Here is a 16,323-nt window from a genome sequence, read left to right on the forward strand (position 1 = left end):
AGGCCTATATGCAAACAAGCCATTTGCCACAAGGTCCTGCCATCGTTCACTTTGAACTGGACTGTGTGTTTACAGGCAGTTGCAACTGTGCTACTTTAGATAATTAGAACGCATTCGGCAAAAGCCACAAAATACACTTGAATGGATTTCTGCAAATATGTAGCTAAATACCATGGGAGTCCTCTTACATTTAGGAACATTCCAGTCCTATTAACCTTTATTTAACTAGGCAAGTCGATTAAGAACAAATTCTTATTTACAATGACAGCCTACCCCGGACCAATTGTGCACCGCCCTATGGGACTCCCAATCACTGCCGGATTGTGATACTGCCTGGAATCAAACCAGGGTCTGTAGTGACACCTCTAGCACTGAGATGCAGTGCCTTAGACCACTGCGCCACTCGGGAGCCTATTGATCAGACAACCATAAAAAGGTAGGCTATCTTTCCCTATATGCACATCATCAACAACAAGATCAACAACTAACGCTAGCCAGAGCAAGATGAGCTAAAATCTAACAAAGGAACATTAGATAAACCCCCTCAAACTTTTTCAGCTAGTTGGCCGTCAAAATTGCACTGATAAACGATGGGGAACAGCCTGCTCGTCCTTCTGCAGCTTGCCTGCCAATGCATGCATTGTCCCAACCAAGCACCCAAGCTAACTGGCTAAAGTTGGCTAGCTTGCTAGCTAGCTACTTCCAGCCACAAATAAGAGAACACCTCACTGACCATTTTACTTGCCCTAGCAGATTTGGTTAGGCTGTTTACATGTTATCTAGAGCATTCTTGACTAACTATTACTTTTTTTTGCCTACGTTTACTGCAACTGGTCATATTCAAAGGGTGTTGCGCGTTTGTAAATTCATCAGTTATTCTGCGCTCTGGCACACTCAGACAAGAGTACTCTGAAATCAGAGTAGATAACTAGCCAGAGTGCATTTGCGAAGGCAAGAGATATGTTAACTGGATAACAATCGTTCAGCATAGCTAGCTAGCAAAGCGATTCACATTTCTTGCTAGCTAACCAAATGACACACTCATCTCTAGCTGTGTGGCCACCGAAAAATGATACGAGGGGAAAAGGTCAGTCACTCACCCACTCCTCCAATGACATGACGTCCTCCTAGCACCTAGCTAGCTAGATATCTAGCTAACGTTAGGGTCTGTGTTTTTAACTTCCTACATAAATAGATATGCTAGCATATTAGCCACGTTATGACTGACTTGTGATCATTGCCCTTGCTAGTTTAATTGTATTGACATTCCCAGCCTTAGTTACATTCGTCAGTTTTTTTCCAAAACATTGAGTCATTGAAACTGAAAGAGTGCATCCCGAATGTAGGCAGCAAACAATGTACCAGGCCAGCTATGATGTACAACCTGATAGCAATATTTGTTGGACTACCAAGAAATGTATTGGTGAATTATATGAATCATGCATTGAACTGCTTTCATCTATTCTGCCAACAATGCCTTAGTGTACGACATGGAATGTTGAGTCAAATAGAACCTATTTTTAAAACCTCTCATAAAGTTGATTTTGTAGCATAAACTGGGAATTGTATATTTTTGACTGATATTATGATTGTCTGTTTGTTTCATATCTGTAAAGTAGTTAAAGCGCTGTCAGTTCCACTTTAAAGCAGGTGCAGAGTGCAACAACCTGGTCTCAGATCATTTCGTATTATCCGAGACATTCCATTTAGTACGATATGTTACGTTTGGTATGGTTACATAAGACAGATGGTTACTTAAGACAAACACGGGTCGGTGGATGGGTGGGTGTATAACACAAACATCTACAACCAAAAGGTTGCAAGTTCAAATCTCATCACTGAAACCCTTAGCATTTTAGATAATTAGCAACTTTTCAACTACTTACTACTTTTTAGCTACTTTGGAACTACTTAGCATGTTAGCTAACACTTCCTCTAACCCTCACCTTAACCCTTTAAGCTAACACTTCACCTAACACTAACCTTAAACCTTCCCCTAACTTTAACCCTTAAACCTAACTCCTAAACTTAACCCTAACCTTAACCCCTAACCCTAACCCCTAGCCTAGCTAACGTTAGCGAGCTAGCAAACATTAGCCACCTAGCCACCTAGCTAGAATTCGTAACATATAATACGTTTTGCAAATTAGTAACATATCATACGAAATGTGTGATGGATTTCGACAAATGAATACATTCCATACGAAACCTAACATATCATACTAAATGGAGTGTGACGGATTTACATACAGAATTATAAGAAATACTCTGAGACCAGATTGAGTGCAAAGCCAGCTTTCTGCTAAATACCCTAAGCAGCAGCAAAGCCCCCTGGGAGGAGGCGGGTTGTCTAAATATGTGGCTAATCTACCACAAAAAAGAAAAGAAGAAAGGAGGAAGGAAAGAGAGAGAGCGGGAGGGGGAAAAACAACACAAAGCCCAACAGTTAGCCAGCCCTATGTGTTTTAGTCTATTTCTGGCTGCTGCTCCAGGGGTGTGGGGATTTAGGTCCCTGAGGAGCACTCTGGTACAGCAGCTCTTTACTGCGTACATTACACCCTAGTGCCATTACAGCAGCCCCCCCCCCCCCCCCCCCCCCCTCCTCACACACACACACACACACACACACACACACACACAAACATACAAGTGCACACTCTCTCTCTCTCTCTCTCTCTCTCTCTCTCTCTCTCTCTCTCTCTCTCTCTCACCCTCTCTCTCTCCCTCCCTCCCTCCTTCCCTCCTTCCTAGTCCTAACATGCTGCCACTGGCACTGCAGTAATATTTCTGTGGCACGGTGGAATCTATAATAAGAGTGCATCACAATAAAGCTTCATAAGCGTAAACTTATGGTGCATATACCACCCTCTTCTTTGACGCCGTCAGGGCTTTCTACTAATCACTGAAAGTTGGCCAGGGTAATAACATTCCGACATGCCTGGCCACAGATATAAACCTTTAGAGCTCCACAATCCACAAACCCACTTCATTGTCATCTCAATGAATCAACAGAGCTTTTTTTTTAAAGAATAGCCCTGCACTCTGGACTCCCCGAGCTGTCAGACTAAACGCGGCTCCACCTGAGAGCTCATTGGCTGCTCACACCAACTAAATAACAGCCTGAGACTCATACAGTCTCCCAGGATTAAACATTTTACATATTTAGCAGACGCTCTTATCCAGAGCAACTTACAGTTAGTGAGTGCATACATTTTCATACTGGCTCCCCTGGGGATTGAACCCACAACCCTGGCATTGCAAACGCCATGCTCTACCAACTGAGCTAGACAGGACTACTTAAACCAAGGGTTTTAGAGCGGCACCCTGGACACTTCTTTCTTAGACGTTATCCATCCTGAACCGCTCCTGTAGCGTTTTAACATGCATATTTCATGTCTGTTGAAGGCTAAAAGTGAGACCTGTGGCTAATAAGAGCATATTAATTTAATGCGGAAAGTATTCAGACCCCTTCACTTTTTCTAAATTTTGTTACGTTACAGCTTTATTCTAAAATGTATTAAATTATTTTTTTCCTCATCGATCTACACACAATACCCCAATAATGACAAAGCGAAAACAGGTTTTTAGAAATGTTTGCACATTTAAAATTTTTTTTAAACAGAAATAATTTATTTACACAAGTATTCAGACCCTTTGCTATGAGACTCAACATTTAGCTCAGGTGCATCCTGTTTCCATTGATCATCCTTGAGATGTTTCTACAACTTGATTGGAGTCCACCTGTGGTAAATTCAATTGATTGAACATGATTTGGAAAGGTACACACCTGTCTATATAAGGTTCCACAGTTGTCAGAGCAAAAACCAAGCCATGAGGTCGAAGGATTTGTCCGTATAGTTCCGAGACAGGAATGTGTCGAAGCACAGATCTGGGGAAGGGTACCAAAACATTTCTGCTGCATTGAAGGTCACCAAGAACACAGTGGCCTCCATCATTCTTAAATGGAAGAAGTTTGGAACCACCAAGACCCGTCCTAGAGCTGGCCGCCCAGCCAAACTGAGCAATCGGGGGAGAAGGGCCTTGGTCAGGGAGGTGACCAAGAACCCGATGGTCACTCTGACAGGGCTTCAAAGTTTCTTTGTGGAGATGGGAGAACCTTTCAGAAGGACAACCATCTCTGCAGCACTCCACCAATCAGGCCTTTATGGTAGAGTGGCCAGACGGAAGCCACTCCTCAGTAAAAGGCACATGACAGCCCACTTGGAGTTTGCCAAAAAGCAACTAACTGACTCTCAGACCATGAGAAACAAGATTCTCTGGTCTGATGAAACCAAGATTGAACTCTTTGGCCTGAATCCCAAGCGTCACGTCTGGAGGAAACCTGGCACCATCCTTACGGTGAAGCATGGTGGTGGCAGCATCATGCTGTGGAGATGTTTTTCAGCAGCAGGGACTGGGAGACTAGTCAGGAACGAGGGAAAGATGAACGGAGCAAAGTTCAGAGAGATCCTTGATGAAAACCTGCTCCAGAGCGCTCAGGACCTCAGACTGGGGTGTAGGTTTACCTTCCAACAGGACAACAACCGTAAGCACACAGCCAAGACAATGCACTTGCGGATTCGGGACACGTCTCTGAATTTCCTTGAGTGGCCCAGCCAGAACCCGGACTTGAACCCGATCTAACATCTCTGGAAAAACCTGAAAATAGCTGTGCAGCGACGCTCCCCATCCAACCTGACAGAGCTTGAGAGGATCTGCAGAGAAGAATAGGAGAAACTCCCCAAATACAGGTGTGCCACGCTTGTAGCGTCATACCCAAGAAGACTCGAGGCTGTAATCGCTGCCATAGGTGCTTCAACAAAGTACTGAGTAAAGGGTCTGAATACTTATGTAAATGTGATATTTCCGTTTTCTTGTTTTTATATAAATTGTTTTTGCTTTGTCATTATAGGTTATTGTGTGTAAATTGATGAGGAAAAAAATACAATTTAATCAATTTTGGGGAAAAAAGTCAAGGTGTCTGAATACTTTCTGAATGCACTGTATGTGACACAGCATAATCTTCTTCCTGTTCTCATTTGGAGTTTAATGCGGATGTTATTTCCATAAACCTTGATCCTGAATCACTGCCATCCTCTTACAGTCAACCCAGGTCTAGCAGCACTAATACCACAAGGAAATGCATGCTGTGCACATACACCAGCAGCCACCTGACATAGACAATTACTGGTTTTCATCATGGTCGCATGTCCAAAGAAGGGGGTAAGGACACTGATATGTATACGGCTGAAAAAATTAAGATTATTTTCTTGGATCAGTTGGATTTGGGAGGAGGGATTATGTGAAGGATGTGGGATTTGCTATGATGCTGAGCTGGTGTGTGGAGTGTGTGAAGTCAATCTCTGGTGGACTTGTGTAGGGGACTGGGGCTAGCTCTGACACACCAACTGTCTCAGAAACTTCTCCCCCGATAGGTCGCGTCTGTCACGTTGCCACTGTTAAACATTCTAAGAACAAACTAGGCAGTGTTCATCAAGCAATCTAAAAAACTGTTAGAAAATAGCCTAGGGACGCCCTTTCTTTTATTTAGTGGCATTAACGTCAAACTAGCTGACATTGTGATTGCTTGTCTGCCCCACAACACACACACAGGCACACACACCACACGTGCACACAAACATATACAGTACTGTATACAGTACACAATAACACACATACAGATCAGTGATGTGAGCGCTGTGTGATCACGACAAGCTGCCATGTGCACATGTTTTTCACAACACCCCACTCTCTGTATCCACAGAGGGCCCTGACATGATGGCAGTGTACTGTATGCACCTGGACAGCTGTCAGAGCCTGTCCCACTCTGTAGCCACACACACTGCCCTCCCGGGTCTCTATCTCTCTCTTTCTCTCTTTCTCTCTCTCTTTCTCTCTCTCTCTGAACCGCATAGATCTATATTCCAGCTCAGTACACAGCCATCAGGGCATGCTATTCATTTCTGCAGCAAATGTCTTCCTGGGGACTCGGACAATAGCCCTCCGAATATTGTGGTGAGCAATTCCTGATGAGCCCATGAAAGGCCAGGTAGCATTATGAGGGAGTGTGTGCAGGGAGGCAAGAGGGAAATGGTGGGCCTGAAACTCAGTTGCCTGTAAGGGTTCTTGTATACACCTGGAATATGTACTATACATTCATGTTGACTATATGTTTATATACTGTCTATATTGATTTGGTTTTACATTGATCAGATGGCAATCACATCACACATCTTTAAGTGGGGGCACAGCCAGCGGTGAAGGAGTTAATGACAAAACGCAATTGTTAATAACTCATAACTCCTCTCCTGGGGAATCCTAGTTTACATTAATTACACCATAGCCCCTGGCAAACTGCATATCAAGCAGTATTTTCAAACAAACAACTGGCATATCTACTTACCATCAGCGCAGAGCAACGGGGGAGGGGGGGGGGGGGGGGGGGGGGTTGGCTGGATGGCTGTCTGGCTGTTTGACTTGATGGCTGGCTGGCGAGAGGCCGCTGAGCGCAGAGAAGCTTTTCCAGCCCACAGAGCACACAATCCACAATGCACTGAGCACAGCCAGCCTGCTACAGTACAACATATCTACTACACACGTTCTCTCACTCTGTCTCTTTCATCTATCCCTTTATCATTCCCCTCTCTCTTTCTCTCTCTCACTCTATTTCTGTCCATGGCCCTGTCGCCATTTCCTGAACATGAAAACAGACATGCTACTATCAGTTCCTCTCTCTTCTGAGTACAATAGATGGAGAACGTCTCTGACGGATTGATGGTAGCGGTGTGTTACCAGTAATGGTACAGTGGCTGGCGCTGTGGTAGTGTCTGTGTTGTTTCTACGTTGTCTTTCTGACTACCGGATGCAGTACAGAAACGCTGTTGAGTGTAGCTGGTGTAGCTATAACTCCGACCACCCATCTGATTCTCTTTTTCCACAGGGGAATCTCGCTCTGTTGGGGGGGGGGTGTATGCGTGTGTACGTACGCACCTTCGTATGGGTGTCTCGGTGGGGTCTGACACACGGCAACGTCTGCCTGTTCTATTTGTGTGACATGTTATATCTCAGGAAGAGAGGAGGCAGGGGTTCTCCACAGGGGCTAGAGCAGGGGCTAGGCAACAAGGGAGAAGGGGTAACTGTTTCACAGCACAGTGGTGAGAGGGAAGGCACCGCCATGCTAACCTCTGTGTATTCACCATGAGTAAAAGTGACACTCGGTGGAATTACAACTCAATGGCAAGCAGTCGAGGGGTTTGATTTATGGAAAAGTACCATTTCAGAGTCCTACAGTACAGTGTAGGATATTAGTGGGGAAGAACCTAGAAGGCTCATACGGTGTGAGAACGCATTCTCTTTCTGGGGATTGTATGACGGGACTGTATGGGTAACGTAGTTTGTCGGATGATATTGGATGCCCCAATATAAGTGCATGATTACCATTTTATGCATGTGTTTGTGACTGTGTACTGTAAATGGAACATGTCTACCAGCAAAAACAAACCGATGCATAATATATTAAACATACATGTAGAGAGAGGAGTTGAGGAGTTACACGAGGCTGTTAATTCTCCCTGACATGGCTTGGTGGTCATCCATCCTTGTGGATGTTAAATCTTTCAGAGGCCAGATGGTTTGGATACTGTGTTTTCCCTGCCAGCCTCTCAGTGCCCTCGTACCCCTCATTTATACATTCATCTACATCTCGCCTTTTAATCCCAGTGGTGGGTCAACCCTGACGGATGCCCTCCCAGGCTGGCAAGGGGGCGCAATTAGCGACTCTGTGAGACGGAGGAAACTACGAGCCGGGTGGAATGAGCTGGGAAATAATCCCCCTCTCTTTAACGCACTGCTAAACACAGTTATAGCCTTTCGTCAACGCATCCCTTGGCGTTCTCTCAAAGAACAACCTCTTTTTTTCTATTTTTTTATGCTCTTTAAGAAGAAGAAAAGCCCTCCAGCCTGGAGCTTGGCAAATTTGAAGGATAAAAGAAACAACTTGTTTTTCGAGAAAAACGCCAGAAATGTTCAAAGTTTGCAGTGTTAGTATTTGCATGTTTAATGTGAAACATGTGCCTTTTGGCTAGGCTCCTTCTTGTATTATTCCACAGAGATGGGGGTTGGTCTGTCTATCTGTGATGTTCCTCTGACCCGGTAATGTTGAGCCATGCTGTCTCTGTAGGAGACCCGGCATTACTACTGCCCCCGACGATGTCCTTGTCACTTGCTATCTGCCGTAGTGGGGGAAATAGTCAGATGACTACTCCCACACACACACACACTGTGTACAAATGCAGAGATGCACACACTACACACACATATACTGTGCATGAACACGCACACCTTTTGTGCACAGTTATGCACACATATGGTTTATAAACGCAGAAATCCTCTCTCACACAGTGCCCTTTCCTATTTTCAAATTGGCTCTTTCTTCCCTCGTGCATATCATTTCTGTTTTCCCCTTTTTCTAAGTGAACAACAATGACTCACTAAGCCTTTTGTAAAGAGACCAATTTGAGCAAATGCAAAGAACAAATGAATTGACATTTGATGGCATTGCCTCAGAAAGTGCGAGCGGAGTGCATCTGATCAATGCTGGCTATAGTCCCCGGAGAACAGACACATTAAACAGTTCAAACCGGCCCTTAAAAGCCTGGATTATTGATTGAATCATTTTCCAAAGTTTTTTTTTTATCTCTGGGGTTGGAGCGGGTTGGAGTAGGCTGGTGGGTGGTGGTGTGGGCTGTGTTCAGATGGCATGGTGGTGAAGTGGGTAGAGACTTACCCCTGGCAGTGTTTTCTGTTCATGGAGGGCGTTCTGGGCTTTGATGGCCGACTCGCGGGCGCAGTAAGTGAGGAACGCGCAGCCTGAAAAACAGAGAGGGGGGGGAGCAGATATTAACACAAGCCTATCTGAACACTGGGGACTGAACACCGATGAAAAGAGAGTGCACTAAACATGGAGTGGCAACACTAGCTCAGTCACAAACAAGACAAGACTGACAATAGATATCAACCCTAGGTCAGTTACTGGGCACAACAACACTCGGCAACAACTGTGTTCAATCGAATCCCTCCACCCACAACATTGGGTCCCCATCAACCTCGCTTAGTCTCAGGCCCTTGTCAGTCATGAAAAACAACACCCTGGAAAGGGGAAGTGTCCCTCACAATGAAGCAGAAAGAGCTGCTACTTGGGAACACTCTCAATCCAGACATAAACTCTATCTTCAGCTGGCCTTCAGGCTGAATGCTCTCTCTCTCTTTCTCTCTCTCTCTCTCCCTCCTCTCTCTCTCTGTGCCTCACTTTCTCTTGCTCTTTCTCTCTCTTCTCTCTCCCTCTCTATCTATATCTATCTATCCCAGCCCCAGTGCCATAGATCAGCCTCTCCCTGTCCAAAGTGCCTACCATGCTGCCGTGATGCACAACACTGAACCCTTCTGACAGCAGCAGAGACAGCGAGAGGGAGCAGGGCCGCAGGACAGAGAGGGGGAAAGAGGGAGGGAGGGAGGGATGGGAGGACTAGAAAACTGTGCAGACGGTGGGAGGGATGGAGGAGGGTGGATGGAGGGCAGGAGGGGAGGGCTTCAGGCCTCAGGGCTCCCTGAGCACAGAACGAATGCCCAGCTACAAGAACACCAGGTGACTACCACACATACACACACACACTTAATGTCACTCTCGCACACTGTCTGCCAAATAAAGAGCTCCTGCAGACACTCAGACAGCCCAGAGCAACGAGGTAGATGAGGAGAGAGAGAGAGAGAGAGAGAGAGAGAGAGAGAGAGAGAGAGAGAGAGACAGAGAGAGAGAGAGAGAGAGAGAGAGAGAGAGAGAGAGAGAGAGAGAGAGAGAGAGAGAGAGAGAGAGAGAGAGAGAGAGAGAGAGAGAGAGAGAGAGAGAGAGAGAGAGAGAGAGAGAGAGAGAGAGACCCCGGAGAGGTATTGATGCAATCATGTCTGAATAAATAGATTTGGTAGTGTTATATTAATGAAGTTCATGTGGGTTACCACACACTATCATATTTCTGCCATTTTAGAGACGGTTTATTAGAAGCCATCACATTACGCATCATATTTCAACAGAAAATATATTCAGTGGGTGGTGATGAATTAGCTGTCTTTAGAGAGACAATATTCCTATTCATTCCCCATGTTGCATATCACATCACCTTCATCCGTCCATAAATTCACCACCTCATTCAACCTCTCGCACCCTGTCGCCTGGCTGTATTACAACATGCTTATGCATATATTTTTCCCCTGAGCAACGCTACATAGACTTTCAATGACCCCAGCATTTTTTCCCCAGCTATTCTTTTCTTTTACTGCCTTTTCATAGAGCCAGGTCAGTGCATTATAGTAACCTTTGCTAGAGCGCAACACAAAAGAGGGGGGACTTTGTCAGGCATTGATCCATTGATTGGCCAGGCTGTGTTACGTCCCTATGCCATGCGTCCCTATACAGCCCAACAGTCTCCCAGCACAGCAGCCTGCTAGTCTCTGCTCTCTAGTCCCTTCTCTCTGGGTCTGTATGTATGTTATGGATGGACAGTGATGGAGTCTGTCAGGGTGACGACATCAGTCTTAAGTGGCTGACTGTAGCACTGCCTGGTGTCATGGTGTAGCTCTCTTCACATCCCACCCCTGGTCCCTACTGGCCCTAACCTAATGATTTCCAATGGCCACCAAGCAAATCACTCTATCATGATGCTTTTTCCCCACATAACATCAGCCCTGTCTCACTGAGGAGACCATGGTGGTAAATGGGGCCGTTTTGTTGTTGTTATTCTGTGGAAATTGTGTTGTTGGTTTATTTGAGTGCCACCCCTATCTCTCACTGAGCAGGGCCTCGTTCGCATATTACAATCACAACACTGCCCAAATTGGATTTATTCGTTAATGTGTAACACATACGGCATTGAGAATAAATTAATAACAACCACAATGCCAACAAACAAAGGAGAACATGAACTCAATCTAAATGTGTCTCTATGTTCTTTAATGTAAGGCTTAATAAGAATCCGCTGGCCATGGGCGAAAGCTCTAACAACTTCATAATTGGAATCCAAACATGTACAATTTGAAAGCGTTGCGTTGCATACCAAGTCCCGACGTCGGAGCCTGATGAAATTGTTTGAAACACGACAAACAGCGATGTAACCCAGAGACAGAGGCTGGTGGTGTTGCTGACGTAGCGAAGGGAAGGCACAGTGTGGAAAATATGATCCTACCGCGGCATCATTTGATACCAATCTAAAACAGCCCTTATCTCACACGTTGATTTCTAGTGGAGAATCTCCTCTTTCCTCCTACTCCTCCTCATCTGCTCCTATATACTCCTGTCTGACGTGTGGCTCCACTACATCAGCTGAGGTAGCTACAGAGAGGCTACAGAGAGGATAGAAAGAGGCTTCAGAGAGAATGCAGTGCTGATCAGGCTAGAGGGACATATGGCGGCATTGGGGTGACTGTCTTTCTCTCCCCGGCTCCTCTCCTCTCCTCTCCTCTCCTCTCCTCTCCTCTCCTCTCCTCTCCTCTCCTCTCCTCTCCTCTCCTCTCCTCTCCTCTCCTCTCCTCTCCTCTCCTCTCTCCGACAGCAGCCATTTGCAGGGTGATTTCCTGCCAACGAGGCCCTCCATTACTAGTGCAGGAGGGAACGTGTGTCTGATCAAGCACCTTCGGCCCTAATCTGTGAAGTGTAGGTAATTCCTGCTAAGTGTAGAGGTCCTACTGATAAACCCTACTCTTCCAGAATCAGCACTTATTCTAAGAGCCTACTGCACTCAGTCCCTAATGTCACACACACACGCAGACACACACAGAGACACACACACACCAACGTACACATGCACGCGGACACACACACACAGCCCAATGTACACATACGCACCACAGCGTCTCTCACTCCACCTCTCTATTCCCTCTCTGTGCCCCAGAGGACCCTGCCCCAGTGTAATGAAAAGGTGTGAACTTCCCCTCTCTGTGGCATTTACTCTACCAAAAGTGTGAAGGTAGCAGAAACAGAGCCAGCCCTGGCCCAGGTCTCTACTCATCACCTTCCCGCTCCCTCACACTTCATTTGTACTCCGTGGAAAATGTCATCGCTGAGGGTAGATTACTTGCTTACTTCATTTACTGCTGCAAGGGCTTGGGGGAAATGATAGACTTTCTAAGGGGCCGGAGCCCGAAATGCACATCATCAGCACTGATACAATGTGATTATTACCTGAATCAGTGGCAGGCGTGGCGGAGCTCTGTGGCGCAGATTGACTAGGAGGGGTAATCAGGGCTAGTCTCAGAGCAGTCCTTACTGCTCTAATCACTCCCTCAACCTCCAAACCCCTGATCCCAGATCTGCACGCACACAGCCAACCACCAAGCCACTGCTCAAGGAGAACAAAGGGAAGAGGTGGGGGTACTTTCCAAAGCGCTTTCACTCATTGTTCCGACAACAATATTTTCCCTGCCCCAGCCTAATTACCTTGTAATGAGTGCTGTAATATAAGCAGTACTCTAGCGTAACCTGTAAACCTTAATTAAGTCAGGCACCTTAAAGGGAACCGCATGTGGCTGAGCCTCCATCCTCCAGCACTGCACCCTCCTGCACTGTAATTTCAATAGTCTCAAGACGCTTCCTCTCCTTCTCTCTTTATCTTCCATCTGCTCTAATATGAAAGACCTCGATAGGTGAAGGCAAAGTCCAATTTGGCAGGCAACATATTGCTTTCACCTGCATTCTCATGTCAGTACAAATGAAGGTGGGGTGAGACAAGGAGAGGAAGAACTTCAAGACTATTGAGATGCTTTCTGCAAGTCAAGGAGCAGAAGGTAGCCTAGAAGTTAAGAGCATTGGGCCAGTAACCGAAAGGTCGCTAGTTTGAATCCCCAAGCCGACTAGGTTGAGAAATTGGACGATGTGCCCTTGAGAAAGGCACTTAACCCGATTTGCTGCTGTAAGTTGCTCTGGATAAGAGTGCCTGCTGAATGACTAAAATGTAAGAGGGCCTGGTGTCAACACTGGTAACAAACCCTGGTAGCTTCTGTGACCCCTGGTGAAGGAGACCCAGGCCATTGATTTGTTGCTGTGCTCACTCATCATACACTACGGCCCCTGAGCATGAAATACATCCTGAAGGACACACTCCAGGTCTGTGTGGACCAACACAGTTGTGTGTGTGTACAGTAAAGGTTTTGTGTTTGTACCAACTAACTCTCACAGTCTCATGTCAGAATTAGACGTTCATCCATGTTTCTCGAATGTCATATTTCGAAGTTGTTTGAAAAGGTTAAATTCAGGCAATAACTCAAACATTTTAAGGTTAGGGTTAAGTTTAGGCATTAACTCAGAATTCTTAAGGTTAGGCATTGACTCCGAATGGTTAAGGTAAGGGTTAAGGTTTGGGATAGGCGTAAAACATTGCTGGATTCAAACTTGCAACCTTTGGAATCAGTGGCAGATGCTTACGCCCATCCTTCATCCCCGTCCACAACGCCTTTGCAAAACCGAAACCTACTTGAATGTAACAGCGCTCACTGCTGCACCTAGTGGCCGGTTTCCACGTCATCTCCCGACGTCCTCAGACATGGATGGACGTCGAAAACTGACTTCTATCACGGGTGACCTGGCTGGTTTGTACAGTGTGTGTACAGTAAGGGTCTTGGCCTCTCGGCTGGGTGGCGGCGTGCATAATGAGGGTGAGGAACACCGTAAAACGTAATAATTCGTTCTGAAAGACGGATCAATACAGTAGAAATCCATTGGAAGAAAAGGGGCCAAGAAATAGGCCTTGACAAATTCACACACACTCAACCACTGTAGTTTATTCAGTAGTTGGTTTGTAAGGTTTAAGGTTCTCTTGGGCAGTGACTTAAAAACAATACTACTGTAAATTCCTATAGGGGCCAATACTGTGGTGGGAACTTGGAACCTACAGTGGATGTAGCTTTCCTGTATGGACTGACTAAATGAATGGTCTCAGCCTGCTTTAAGCCTGTGCCAGGCCAGCACTATAAATACATCCAGTGGCCTGCATCCCTGATGAAGAAGCTAATTGACACCATTAATGGTTGGGGTTTCAGGGTGCAGTAAATACTGTGTACGTTCACAGTGGTGCGGCCACAGCAGGCGTGGGTGGACTGACTGAGCGAGAGGAACATGGCTTAGACTCCTCATCAGATGGAGGGCAATGGGAGTTGACTTGCCAAGTCCCCTCTTAGCCTACAGCTAAGGGATTTACAGGGAAATCAATAAGAAGTTTTCTGTGAGCCCCATCAAGGTCAGAAAACTGCATTTCTTCCTCTTCATTTTCTATAACAGGCCCCTGGAAAAACATGAACATGCCCTGACCATAAACACTGCATAGGCTATACTACAGCTGGGAAAAACTATAGGATAGAAACAACAATGGGGTTCTATGTTAGTTAGCCACATTGGCATTCTTTATGTGATATCCATACAATTACTGTCCTGTTTTCAAAAAGCAGCGCGGTTTGAACCTCGTGTCAAATCAACTGATCACAGTAAATTCACATTAGTCAAAGATAGGCCGTTCCAAACTGACTTGGGCTGAGAGACAGATCCTCTTTTGAGGTCCTTTGATTTGACAAATTGGGAAAGGTGTCTTTAAAGATGAAGCTTCAAAGCTCAAAGGCTGGCGCGAGATGGATGAGAGAGGGATGAGAAGAACGCAGTCCCCCTCTCATCGCCCACCATCCACTGCACTTCATTTCACAGCGCCCATTCAGGCGGCATTTGGAGAAAACATGAATTGCACAGTTCCAGATTCCTTACTAAATAGACTAACGAGTAAACCTTGCTGCACGCTCCTGTCTTTCGACTAGTGATTATGTGCTTTGAGGCACAAAGCAGATTCCTCATACACACACAGATTTGAAATTACGTGCAACATGCCAAATATTACAGATTTCTTTCTCTCTCCCTGAGCATTTTCTTCCTCTGACCACTGGGCTGGAGTGGAATGATAATAATCATTAACACAGGTGGTCTTGCAAATGAGCAGGTGCCACCGTGTTAATTGTATTGATGTATTTCCTGTTAACGGCAGTGCCTGCGATACGCTTCCAAAAATGTCTCGTCCTTTAAAGCCGACTACTGGCACAGTGAAAGAGAGAGAACCTTCTTAGCTCATCAGTTAAAGAGCTACAAACTCTCAAGGTTGTGGAGCCAAAAATCTGCCAATATAGATAGGCGAAATCATCTGTTATTAATTAATCTGAGTCTAGTCTTTTTTTATTTTAATTAAGTCGCCGTTATCACTATGAGTAGTCAAAGATGGGAAAGCTGCCATTTTGGAAATTACTATAAGATGTACATCACCAGAATTGCAGTGACAAAGTAATGGGTCCCTATTAATCTAAGGCCTTTAAACCAATGATTATTCCTACATGGCATGGGGCCACTTTACTGTACATACTGTACATCTGCATCTTCTGCAATTCTGTTACCCTAATTCCAACATTGGTGTGAGGCATCTCCAATACACTATACTGTAGCACCAAGCCATTGACAACATGCTGTTCCAGAAGGCCTCTCTTTCTGGCAGTGGAGCGATTAGAGCGTTACCACTCCTCCATAGGATGGAGTGATGAGGAAGTGAGAACAAAGCTGGGGGTGAGGAAGAGAGAGCCCCCCACAGTGGGCTACAGCTGCTTTTCTCCCTCCCTCACCTCCCTCCATCTCCCCTCCCTCTCCCCAGTATGGGAGCAGTCTTTAGGGGGAGGCTGGCAGGCAATCAGTGATGTCATGCCAGCAGCACAGCGATGGCAGCTTAACCTATTTTCGGAAATACCACAGATTTCTATTTATACCCATGCTGAACAGCGTGCATCTCCACACGTCCCTCACGGACCCAATATATTCAGACATTTTCCATCATAATGGGTGTTTTCATTGTTTCAATGTTGATTTTTAATTAGTTATTCAGGACATATGTTTGTAATAGTAGTATTACAGTAATAAATTACATTTATACATTTACATAAGTGGTAGTGATAGTAGTAGTGGTAGTAGTAGTAAGTCGCTTTGGATAAAAGCGTCTGCTAAATGGCATATTATTATTATTATTATAGTAGTAGTAGTAGTAGTATTAGTAGTAGTACAAAGTAGTAGCAGCATTACCAGTAATAGCAATGGTAGAAGAATTGCATTAGGAGTAGTAATAGTATAAATAGTAATAATAGCCTCTAGGACTAGTAGTAGGAAAAAACAGAACGCATATTAGCCTAAGTCACAGAATGGCACTTGGTCCAGACCAACAATCTCGTTCCCTTCAATGTGGCACTTATTTTATTGTACTGATC

The 16,323-nt window shown here is 45.4% G+C and overlaps 1 protein-coding gene across 1 annotated transcript in view; it reads right to left on the reverse strand.

The window, feature by feature from the left end:
- Window positions 1–16,323, reverse strand: part of celf5a (cugbp, Elav-like family member 5a) — a gene marked incomplete at both ends in the record, with an annotated part of 228,051 nt that overhangs the window by 192,206 nt on the left and 19,522 nt on the right. The window contains one exon of the mRNA XM_084163224.1: window positions 8,786–8,868. Coding sequence (XP_084019350.1) covers window positions 8,786–8,868 — 83 coding nt within the window. The remainder of the gene's footprint in view (window positions 1–8,785; window positions 8,869–16,323) is intronic.

Source organism: Coregonus lavaretus (genome assembly GCF_964263955.1).
Source record: "Coregonus lavaretus genome assembly, chromosome: 6".
NCBI lineage: Eukaryota > Metazoa > Chordata > Actinopteri > Salmoniformes > Salmonidae > Coregonus > Coregonus lavaretus.